Here is a 12,500-nt window from a genome sequence, read left to right as displayed (position 1 = left end):
CAGGAACACGAATAGCTGGTACCGACCCTTTTTTCATGAGCAGCTTCTTAGCAAATCCAGCTTTATACTGACCCTCGTTTATAAAGCAGTCTGCTGAGAAATGATTCGCGCAAACATGAGAGCATTGACGTTGCTCGTGGGGAATATTCCCTTCGAAAACAAACTCAGCCACTGCGTCTTCAGCGGTTCGGATTTAGGAACATTAAAATGACTGTGTTCGTTATTACACCCAAGAACAGAACACCACAATCGCTTAGACGCCATTCTGCTCATAGACAGTGCTCCAGCATATCAACAATGACCGCGCCGGTCCGCGCAGACTATGATTGACAGCTCCCTCATGAGCGAGGGCGGGTCTGTGTTGAAACGCTCCTGTCAATCAACAATCGTGGGAGGGGCGTGCCAGCTTGTGACGTCACACGGTCGAACGGCTTGATTTGAGACACGGGAAAACATATAAGGAGATTAAAACAAAACCACTGGATGGATTTTTATCATTTTATGATGGTTGTGTACAGTCACTGCCAACACACATTTCAGTACAATCAACTTGTAAAAGTGCATGTACCATTATATGACCCCTTTAACATTTTATATATTGTAAATATAAATTGTTATATAAACATTTTAGATATTTTGGGTAATTTTGGGATTAATTTCCAGAATTAATATTCATAGTGTACATATCAAAATGTGCAGATACAAGTTATCCTTTTTATATTAAAAAAAAAAAGTAATAATATGCAATTTATTAATTTTAGGCAATTATTTTATATACATTTTTAAAAAAAAATACTTTTTCCATTTTTATATTTATAATTACACACACACACACACACACACATATATATATATATATATATACACTACCGTTCAAAAGTTTGGGGTCGGTACGATTTTAAATACTTTTAAAAGAATTCTCTTCTGCTAACCATGGCTGCGCTTATTTGATTAAAAATACAACAAAAATCAGTTATAGTATTAAATATTATTCCAGTGTAAATCAGCTGTTTTCTGTGTGAATATATATAGTAAAGTGTAATTTGATGCTCAAGAAACATTTATTATTATTATCAATGTTGAATGTTCTGTCAGTTGTACATTTTTTTTTTTTTTTTTGGGATTCTTTGATGAACAGGAAGTTCAAAAGAACAGCATTTGTTTGAAATAGAATCTTTTGTAGCATTATAAATGTCTTTACTGTCCTTGATAAATAAAAGTATTGATTTCTTTCCTCCAAAAAATAAAAATAAAATTCTCACTGACCCCAAACTTTTGAATGGTAGTGTATATATATGAAGAGTTTGGTTCCAAAACGCAATAAATCCATTTAGATTAATTTGAGTAAAAGTGTGTTTTCTTTACCAAGAAATTGGAAAGATGAAAACCACTATTTTCTGTTTCAAACTTTCACATTGCATTTGTAGGTCATAATAACAAAAAAAAATTAAATCCAGGTTTCGATTTTCAAAGATTTATTATAAAAACGGATTATTTTTCCCCCCAAAATGCAATAAATCCGTTAAAAAAAAAAAATCAAAATGCAATTAATCCATTGAATCAATATAAAAGTTTTTTTTTTCATATTGAAACTGTTGAAAATACACAACAACGTAAGTTTATTAGTATAATATTTTTATTAAGAACTGTAAAGAAGATTGAAAACATGTTTCCTCCTCCCGAGTGCCTCATCTTCTTAATCTCCTCACATAAATGATTCGATTTCAATGCCTTTCGTTTCTTACCCACCGCAGAAACAACCACAGGTTCATCAATGCCGTCAAAATTATTCTTTTTTTGTTTGTTTGTTGATCGAAAAGTACAAAATAGATAAGAAGAACTAGGAAGCCGGGTGTATTTAAGGCGCTGCCGTTACTGTTTACATTGCGTGGAATGGTGCGTTGTGATTGGTTGAGAGTGGAATGGTGCGTTGTGATTGGTTGAGAGTGGAATGGTGCGTTGTGATTGGTTGAGAGTGGAATGGTGCGTTGTGATTGGTTGAGAGCGGATATATCGCAGAGAAGGGAGACTGGCGTTTGTCGCGGTTTGGAAAGAAAGGGAGAAAACATGACAGAATAACACAGCGGATATCGCATTTTACTTCAAATTAAACATGGACTTTTCAATACCAACCAGATACAATACTGATTTTTGTAGTAACAATTTTTTTTTTTAGAAATGCCGTTTATCGCGTTTTGGAACCAAACTCTTCATATATATTTACACATTCACTCTCGCAGACACACACTTAAAAAAACGGCTTTTGTGTTTTCTAAAAAGTTGCATCTTCTAGTAATGTAAACAGCGTAAATGAGAGTTTTCACTTGGGCTGTAGATCGCACAGTCCCGGGCCTCACCTGTAGTGCTCCAGGTAGCAGTAGAGCAGGTACTGAAGGCTGTTCTCCAGGCAGTGCAGGACGAAGCGCTGGTGAAACTCCTGACCCTGTGACCCCTGGAACTGTGGGACGGGAGGGCCGTTCCCATGATGCATCACTCCTCCAGCTTGACCCAGTCGCCACAGCAACTGCTCGAAGTCCTCCATCTCCGACTGCACAAACAGCCCCTGTCTGAACACACACAGCAACACGAACATTAGGGACCCTATCAGACACCCGGCGCAATGCTAGAGTTTCTTGCTAGTTTGGGCGTGTTGTTGCTATTTTGAGGAACTGAAATAGACTAATACATTTTTTTTTTATGATTATTGCTTACAGCTTATGAAAACCCCAGTCAAAATTAGAAAATTGTGAAAAGGTTTTCATAACTGTAATCCATAATCATCACAATTATTACAAATAAAGGCTTGAAATATCTCACTTTGCATGTAATGAGTCTATATAATATATTAGTTTCACCTTTTAAGTTGAATTACTGAACTTTTGCACGATATTCAAATTGTTCGAGTTTCACCTGCAGATTGTTAAAATAGGGCCCTGGTTCTTTAGGTGTGTGTGTGTTTGCTGGTGATGTGTCCATGTGAGCGGCTCTGACCGGGCGAGCAGGTCCAGGACTCGGTGGCGCAGGTATTCCCCACACCGGCTGCTGCTGTTGATGACGTCCGCTGTGAGCGCCGGCCTCTCTCCAGCAGAACCGCAGACCCATGAACAGACTCGTGCAGAATCATGCAGAGAGGTGAGATACGACCACAGAACAGCGGCGTCCCACGAACCCTGAGCTGCAACAACAACAACGACTTAAAGCTGCGAGCAGCATTTAGCGGGGTTCAAGCATTTAAGGCCTTTAAAGGGTTAGTTCACCCAAAAATGAAAATGATGTCATTAATGACTCTCCCTCATGTCGCTCCAAGCCCGTTAGACCTCCGTTCATCTTCAGGACACAGTTTAAGATATTTTAGATTTAGTCCGAGAGCTTTCTGTCCCTCCATTGTAAATGTATGTACGGTATACTGTCCTTGTCCAGAAAGGAAATAAAGACATCATCAAAGTAGTCCATGTGACATCAGTGGGTTAGTTATAAATCTAAAATATCTTAAACTGTGTCCCGAAGATGAACGGAGGTCTTACGGGCTTGGACACTGACATCATAGATGGAAAAGACCATTTACAGCCAATTCAGGCAATTTACCATAGGTTTTAAAGCTTTTTGCCAGTTATAGCGCCACCTATGGTCTGATCTCCATACAATTTTGCATGTTTGTTTAACATGTTATGTCACATATTCTCACCAATTTTTGTGAAGTTCTGAGTTTTCCTTTAGGATTTATAGGCTTTTTGACTGTATTTTGTCACGCCCCTTTTCTAAATGACCCTGATACGGCCACACAAATGCAAAAGTTCAACTTTTTTTAGATAATTATTGATCTAGAGAGTCCAGAGAATTGCCCTTGACTGGTTTGGTTCCGATCGGGCGAAAAACCAGGGACTAGTTCGCAAAAGTAGGTTTTGGACAAAACTTGACATTGAATCAAGGTCAAAAATGTTCTGGTATGTCAAATGGTCTAGGAGTTATGAGCAATTTAGTACTTTTGGTTGCTGTAACGCCACATATGGGTCAATCGGGGTCATACTCTGATAGGATCTCCCCAAATTAAGGCCTACCATCTGGCCATGTTTCCAGTCTCCAGCTCTTCCGTTTCCACTTTGTGCTTGAACCCCTAACAAGCATATCTTCAACTTAAAGCATCATTAAAGAAATATTGCAGCATGAAAATCAAAATTTCTGGGGGGAAATTTTCAGGAAAATAAAATGTCCTAAAAAGCTTTTTATTGGTCCTTAAAATTAAGCTTAATTTGCTTTATGCAAGATTTAAATAATAATTTATGCTTTTGAGGTGAAATAAGGGATACATCTTACTAGAATATTCTTGAGCTTGAATATTTCAATTAAATAGTCGCCGGAGAGTCTGTATTGTCGAGCCCTGCTGTATTTTGTACAGATTTAATTTAGTTTTAGCAAGTATTTAATTATTTTACCTAGAGAAAAACGTATTATGCAAAAGACTGTGCGGATGGTTTGTTATATCGGCCTTTTTCATGCTATGGCCAATGGTTTTAAATGTATTCAAATTTTCATTCGTTTTGTACATCAGTGCATCTCTACCATAGACTGTAAAGATGGACGTGATAGAAGTGAAGCCGCCAAAGTCCTAATATGGCCTGTTATCTTGCGCTGATTTGGGAGTAGGGCTGTCACTTTACGTTCGAAAATCCATTGCACACTCGATCGGACCAACCAACACAAGTTTCGAAAACGAAAATAGGGAATCGATTTTTTACCGGCCTTTTTTTTTTTTTACCAAAAATGTGTGTTAGGTGGACAGATCAATACAGCACACAGAACATGTAGGATGCTGGAAAATAACAATGTCTTTTCTGTTCACCAAATGCTTTTTAATATTCGCTATTACTTCAGTGCAAGTGAACAAGCGCGCCGTTATTTGTTGTGTAGTGACGTGTGTGTTCAAGTAAGCCAGAAATGAGCAGATTCTGCAATACGCTGTATTTAATATATCATGAGGATCACGAGTTGCGTATTTGCACAGATTTGTCTTACACGAACTTCCCCAGCAAAGTGAGTAAACACAGAAACACACCAGATTGGCTCGTGATTTGACAGCGTTTCCCACCAAAGTTCATCTTTACCCGCATTTGGCGGGTCGAGGGTGTTAATCTCAATCCCTGAATGTTGCGCTCCTGTTTGTCATTGTGCTGAAACTTCACGCCAGTAAATCATCAGGAATATTGCTGACTTGTGCGTCTCAAGCGCCTCTTTACGCTCGTCCTAATGCCTGTTAGGTGTCCGTGGATTTGCCTGTATCTGGTGTTGGAAATGGAAACGTCTTTAGACATGGAAACTCGATTTTACAATCGATTCAATGAACACTTATGTCTCAAAAATCGAACAGGATTTTTTCACAAAAGTGACAGGCCTATTTGGGACCTGCTTCTGCGTAGTAGTGTAGCATCAAATAACTAAAGACCAAACTTATTTAAAAAAAACTAACACTTAAACTTACATCAGCATGATAAAAACTACCTAAAATGACAGAAAAACATCTGGAAAAAAATGTATTTCCATCGCGTCCCATTAGACTTAACGATCGAGACGCCTTGGCTTCACTTTTTGCGGTACGCTTGATCTCTACTAAGAATGTAATACTTTATTTGAACTGCGTAATGATTATAAAAGCGGTCAGCCGTGTTGAACTCACCGGACGGCTGCAGTCGGGACAGAAGGATGGCGTTCTGAGCGTCTCTGTCCCAGTATCTGACCCAGTCCAGACGCACAGGATCCAGTACCGACCCGGAGGACGACGCCTCTGGTTCCTGCAGGATCTCCTCCAGAACTCTTCTGCTGTCGGGGTCGGACCGGGTTATCTGCAGAACCCTGCACAGAAGACACACACAACTCACTTTTAGCCTTAAAGGTGCAGTGTGTGATATTTAGGAGGATCTGTTGACAGAAATGCAATATCATAAACATAACTATGTTTTCAGTGGTGTATAAACCCTTACATAATGAAGCGTTATGTTTTTATTAGCTTAGAATGAGGCGTTTCTCTCTACACACACCGCGGGTCCGCTTACACACACGTTTCTACGGTGGCCCTGAGCGTACAAACGCGTTTCGTCACTATGTTGTTCTTCATGATAAGAAGCTGCTAAAGTCAGCGAATCAAACACTGACACAATGATGAACAAGTCACAATAATATTCACAATAACATCGTTTTACTGAATTATTAAGTAAACCTAATTTCTTAATTTATCTTTGTAAAGAAATCTCATTGTTTAACTGGCTACTCTCTGCTGTCTCAGACGGCGACATCACTTCCTGTCAGCCACCGTAAATTCTGTTGGGTGCAGTTCACAACCTCACCACTAGATGCGCTAAAACTTACACACTGCACCTTTAAGTGTTAAAAAAGCTTAATTTGCTCATTTTTTTAGGTGAAATATGACCTTGACATATTTTTGGACTGGCTTGTGAATAAAAGCCTGAGAAATTAATTACCTAAATCTAGTCTTTATATTTGTTGGGAATTAATTTCAACTTGCCTTTTAAATTACTCTCTAATTCTTTCTCGCTTTTTCCTTTTACAGTGTTAAAAATAAGCAACTGAGGGTTAAATAGATGTGAGAAAGATAAACAAATCACAATTGAGTATGCAAATACACACATGAAAGAGGACCAATCGCAATCCAGTATGTAATATCAGGATGATGTCATCGCTGTCAGATTTTAAATGCAGAACATTTTAACCAAACAAAAACAGGATGGAGTGAAGTTTATGCAAAATAATTAGACGCCTAAAAAAATAATCTAATTTCCAATCCGCAAAAAATAATTTATTATTTCTTGATTTGATTTGACAGGTTTGTGATCTTACCAGAATAAAAGCTTGACAAATGAATGACATAAAAACTTTGTTTGTTGGAAATTAATTTTAACCTGCCTGATTTTTAATTATATATTCTTTACAAAATTCTCACTTTTTTTTTTTTTTTTACAGCCAATGGTTTAATAGATGTAAGAAAGAAGAGCAAATCACAATTGAGTATGCAAATACACACATGAAAGAGGACCAATCGCAATCCAGTACTCATGTCATAGCTTCAGATTTTAAATGCAGAACATTTAAACAAAACGCAAAGACCTGAAATGTTATTTGGGTATCTCTTCTTCCAGCAATGTCAAAGTCCGTTACGTTGTGCACAAACAAAGTATAATATTTATGCTTTTTTATAATAAAAAAAGAAAAAGAAAAAAAAGGGCCTCAAGGCATTTCTCTCTCTTGAATTTGATTTATTTTAAATTATATGTTACCCCTGGCTCAAAGTTTTTGTTTTTTGTCTGTCTATTTTACTGGCTTTTGTCTACAGTTTATAATTCTATTATTATTGTTTATTTCTGTTTTGAGTTGTAACTATGTATTTGCTGTTGTACCGTATTTTCCGCACTATACGGCGCACCGGATTATAAGACACACCTTCAATTACCTATTTTAGAACATTTTTCATATATAGGGCACACCGGATTATAAGGCGCATAAGATACTGCAGTCAAACGTTTGACTGGGTTTGCGTTATGCATCCACTAGATGTGCTAAAGGGAATGTCAACAAAACAGTCAGATAAAGTCAAACTTTATTAAGCGTTCTGACAACTCCGTTCACTCCCATGGTAACGTTGTTCAAACGTTAAAGGAAAACTCCGGTCAATTTTAACATTGAGCTCATTTTTTGTAAATTTGGAGTGCTGTCAGTACAGATAACAACGACAAAAACCGGTGTTGCCTACACCGTGTTATCCTCTTTTTAAAATTTGCACCCTGTTGACTTAAACGGGGCAAGTTTTAAACCTGCTTTTAGCCTCTTAACAACCTTAATGTGTCATTACAAGTGCACAGCCATGTGCGTGAACAAGGTGAATCTGACTGCAGTAAATGTGAAAGATATGAATAAAAATGATGTTTATTCAGCCAGCTCACATACCCGTATATACTTCCTGTTTTCGGTCGAAGTCCACAGTAGGCGATTGTCGAGTGCGCGCGCGCGATCATTGGTAACTAAGCAACAGTGGAGACTCAGCCTGTCAGCTGTCAGCCGATGACGGTGCTGTGTGGTGTTCTGAGAATATCAGCTCAAATGGATAGTTCATCCGAATCAGATGTTGAACACACGGAGGAGGTTTGATCGCGCGCGCGAACTCGACAATCGACTACTGTGGACTTCGGCCGAAAACAGGAAGTAAATACGGGTATGTGAGCCGGCTGAATAAAGAGATTATTCCTGCCTTCGTGAAAGCTCGGATCACAGTTGAGACTGATATATCAGCCCAGGCATCCACGATCCATTGGCAGATAGTGGCGTAAGTCGCCCGGCGCTGTCTCCCCGTCTTGGTGAACGTGTGTTCACCATCCATATATAAGGCGCTCCGGATTATAAGGCGCACTGTCGTTTTTTGAGAAAATTAAAGGCTTTTAAGTGCGCCTTATAGTGCGGAAAATACGGGTATATGTAAAAAAAAAAAAAAAAAAAAAAAAATGTTAAAGAGAAATATTTAAACAAAACATAGACAGACAGAAGGAGAATTTATATCACCCTGTAGTGTAGCCCAAGACTGGTTGCCCACTGAAGCTAAGCAGGGCTGAGCCTGGTTAGGACCTGGATGGGAGACCTTCTGAGAAAACCAGGTTGCTGCTAGAAGAGGTGTTAGTGAGGCCAGCAGGGGGCGCTCACCCTGTGGTCTGTGTGGGTCCTAACGCCCCAGTATAGTGACGGGGACACTATAATGTCAAAGAGCACCGTCCTTTGGATCAGACGTTAAACCGAGGTCATGACTCTCTGTGGTCATTAAAAATCCCAGGATGTCTTTCAAAAGAGTAGGGGTGTAACCCCGGCATCCTGGCCAAATTTGCCCAGTGGCCTCTGTCCATCATGACCTCCTAATCATCCCCATATATATATACACTGATTGGCTTCATCACTCTGTCTCCTCTCCACCAGTAAGCTGGTGTGTGGTGGGCGTTCTGGCGCACTATGGCTGCCGTCGCATCATCCAAGTGGATGCTGCACATTGGTGGAGGTTGAGGAGATTCCCCCTTCCATGTGAAGCGCTTTGAGTGCCTAGAAAAGCGCTATATAAATGTAATGAATTATTATTATTATAGAATTTGGCGAGTAAATTGTCATTAAAAAGTGAAAGCTTAATTTGCTATCTTAAAGACATCTAATTCATGTCAACACAAGCCACGCTTTGGAAATGATGCTCAACTCAAGTCCAGCTTGCAACATTCTGTACCGCCCACATCATTTCCTGTGTTAGTGTCTGAATAAAAGTGTCAAATATGCCAGAAACAACATCTGAAACCCAGAGAGCAACACTCGCCTGCTGCTGTCCAGACGGTCGGAGCGCCTCGTCGCAGGAGTCGAACACAAGCTCTCGATCGTCTGGATGAACTCCACCTGCTCGAACTCCTCACGCGAGACGTAACTCTGCTTCTGCAGCTCCTCAACCTGGGAACCACAGCGAAAAAGCAATAACAAATGACTAAAACAGCAACAAATAATCCCTAAAATTGCACTGACGTTAAAGTAAAATAAATAATCCAGTCTAGTCAGTGATTGAACCTTGATCGAGTTTTATTTTAGGGATTAGATTGCCCATATATTGTTTATTCTCACCATGAAGGCCCTTAGATCCCGATCGGCAGTGAAAACACAGATGCGGTGAAGCTGCTCCTTCACATTAAAGCCCTGAAACACACAGTCAGTCCCGCGTTATATTACACGGCCTGGGGGGCAGTACGATATATACACATTTAAAGAAATCAATACTTTAATTTAGCAAGGGCGCATTAAATTGATCAAAAGTGACAGTAAATTCATCAAAGAATCCTGAAAAATTAAATGTGTCTTGGTTTCCACGTAAATTATAATTGATAATAATCATAAATGTTTCTTGAGCATCAGATCCTCATATTAGAGTGATTTCTGAAGGATCATGTGACACTGAAGACTGGAGTAATGATGCTGAAAATTCAGCTTTGAACACAGGAATAAATTACATTTTAACATTTGAAGAGTTTGGTTCCAAAACGCGATAAACGCCATTTAAAAAAAAAATTTGTTACTGCAAAAATCAGTATTGTATCTGGTTGGTATTGAAAAGTCAATGTTTAATTTTAGGTAAAATGCGATATCCGCCGTGTTATTCTGTCATGTTTTCTCCCTTTCTTTCCAAACCGCGACAAACGCCAGTCTCCCTTCTCTGCAGAATGGGATATATCCACTCTCAACCAATCACAACGCACCATTCCACTCTCAACCAATCACAACGCACCATTCCACTCTCAACCAATCACAACGCACCATTCCACACGGCAGCGCCCTAAATACACCCGGCTTCCTAGTTCTTCTTATCTATTTTGTACTTTTCGATCAACAAACAAACAAAAAAAAGAATAATTTTGACGGCATTGATGAACCTGTGGTTGTTTCTGCGGTGGGTAAGAAGCGTAAGGCATCGAAATCGAATCATTTACGTGAGGAGATTAAGAAGATGAGGCACTCGGGAGGAGGACAAATGTTTTCAATCTTCTTTACAGTTCTTAATAAAAATATTATACTAATAAACTTATGTTGTTGTGTATTTTCAACAGTTTAAATATGAAAAAAAAAAACTTTTATATTGATTCAATGGAATAATTGCATTTTGATTTAAAAAAAAAATGGATTTATTGCATTTTGGGGAAAAAAATAATCCGTTTTTATAATAAATCTTTGAAAATCAAAACCTGGATTTTAATTTTTTTTCTTATTATGACCTACAAATGCAATGTGAAAGTTTGAAGCAGAAAATAGTGGTTTTCATCTTTCCAATTTCTTGGTAAAGAAAACACATTTTTACTCAAATTAATCTAAATGAATTTATTGGGTTTTGGAACCAAACTCTTCATATATTCACACAGAAAACGGTTATTTTAAAATGTAATAATATTTCACAAATTTTACTGTATTTTTAATCAAATAAATCCAGTCTTGTTGAGCAGAAGAGACTCTTTTAAAAACATTAAACAGTCTTTCCCGACCCCAAACATTTGAACAGCAGTGTACAGTATTCCAGCTGTGTGTGTGTGTGTGTGTACCATGTTAGTCAGCAGTGTTTTAGCCTGCTCCAGGTCTCTGTGAGTGAGACAGGTAAAGGTGTGTCTCAATCCGGTCTTCCTGATGTCCTCCAGACTGCATTCAACAGAGCCACGTCTGCGCAGAAAAGCCTGAGCATGTGGGATCCTTCTGCTCAATACAGCGCGCTGCACAACACCCTGAAACACACACACACACACACACACACACACACACACACACACACACACACACACACACACACACACACAATAAAACTAGTTCTGGGGTTGGTTGCATAAACTGCATAAAAGAATAGTCTTACAAGTTAGTCATACATTGTTTTCTTTTAAGACTGTAATATCTTTTTCAAGCGAGTTACATAAAAACATAGATTGGTCTAATTTGATACCGGAAAAGTAAGTCTTAACATAATGGCTATGTTTATGCAACTGGGCCCTGGTCCTCGAATCTGATTGGCTGAGAGCCTTTTCCACTCGGCTTGTTTCTGCCGCATCTAAACTGGCAGGATTTCTCACAGAAAGTGTCAATGGCGGAGGAGCAAACCTACTATAATTGAACAAAAACTACTGTTATTGAATGGCTTTTGTACTTTTGAATAAAATTGTACAAACTTTTTATAGTTTTATAATGGCTATTATTGTTTATTTAAAGTCCCCCTGTAGTTAATAATTGTATCCCTTTAAACTCATCTTTGATCACCAAAATGACATATTTAAAAGTTTTTTCCTTGAAAAGAAATGTCTTCATAGCTTGAATGTAACTCGACACCCTTGCCTCATTTAGTATGCGTGGTTCTATGAATATGCAAATGAGCCCCGCCTCCACTCACTCCCTCAGCTCAGAGATCCACTGGTTGACGATCACACGTTGATCTGATTGGTTACAAGGTCGTTTGTGACGTCAGAAACACCAGCGATTTCAAACCGTGTTTTTGAGACTGTCTTTGGTTCACTGCAGTTTTAAGGAGAAAATACTCAGCAATGCTGTCGACTTATGAACTTACACATGGTTTGTCTTAAAGCATATTAAAAACACCATATAGACACATAAACAACTTTAAAAGCTGGATTTCCACCACAGGGGGACTTAAAATATTATTTACTGAACTTTTCATTTTCAGTGAAAGTTTCATTGTTACACCAATAGATGGCGGCAAAGACTGTCAGATCTATATCAGTATATCAGTACGGCGCTCTGTATAACTCCTGAAAGCACACAAAGAACAAAACTACAATGTGTTTGTTTGTGCATTTGTGTATACACACTCACTCACTCTCACAAACACACACTCTCACAAATACACACACTCTCTCCCACTCTCTCACAAACAAACACACTCTCTCCCACTCTCTCACAAACAAACACACTCTCTCCCACTCTCTCACACTCAC

The 12,500-nt window shown here is 38.7% G+C and overlaps 1 protein-coding gene across 1 annotated transcript in view; it reads right to left on the bottom strand.

Annotated features, from left to right (window-relative positions):
- spg11 (SPG11 vesicle trafficking associated, spatacsin) overlaps window positions 1-12,500 on the bottom strand; it is a 71,272-nt gene that overhangs the window by 37,716 nt on the left and 21,056 nt on the right. The window contains exons 11-16 of the mRNA XM_056234948.1: window positions 11,109-11,285; window positions 9,646-9,717; window positions 9,350-9,477; window positions 5,672-5,847; window positions 2,992-3,175; window positions 2,358-2,567 (exon numbers count right to left, since the gene is read on the bottom strand). Of these exons, the coding sequence (XP_056090923.1) occupies window positions 2,358-2,567; window positions 2,992-3,175; window positions 5,672-5,847; window positions 9,350-9,477; window positions 9,646-9,717; window positions 11,109-11,285 (947 nt within the window). The remainder of the gene's footprint in view (window positions 1-2,357; window positions 2,568-2,991; window positions 3,176-5,671; window positions 5,848-9,349; window positions 9,478-9,645; window positions 9,718-11,108; window positions 11,286-12,500) is intronic.

The sequence above is a fragment of the Rhinichthys klamathensis genome, unplaced genomic scaffold, assembly GCF_029890125.1.
Source record: "Rhinichthys klamathensis goyatoka isolate OS25496 unplaced genomic scaffold, OSU_Roscu_1.1 h1tg000409l_1, whole genome shotgun sequence".
Taxonomy (NCBI): domain Eukaryota; kingdom Metazoa; phylum Chordata; class Actinopteri; order Cypriniformes; family Leuciscidae; genus Rhinichthys; species Rhinichthys klamathensis.
The sequence above is the reverse complement of the archived record's forward strand: the minus strand, read 5'-3'. Positions and strand labels throughout refer to the sequence as shown.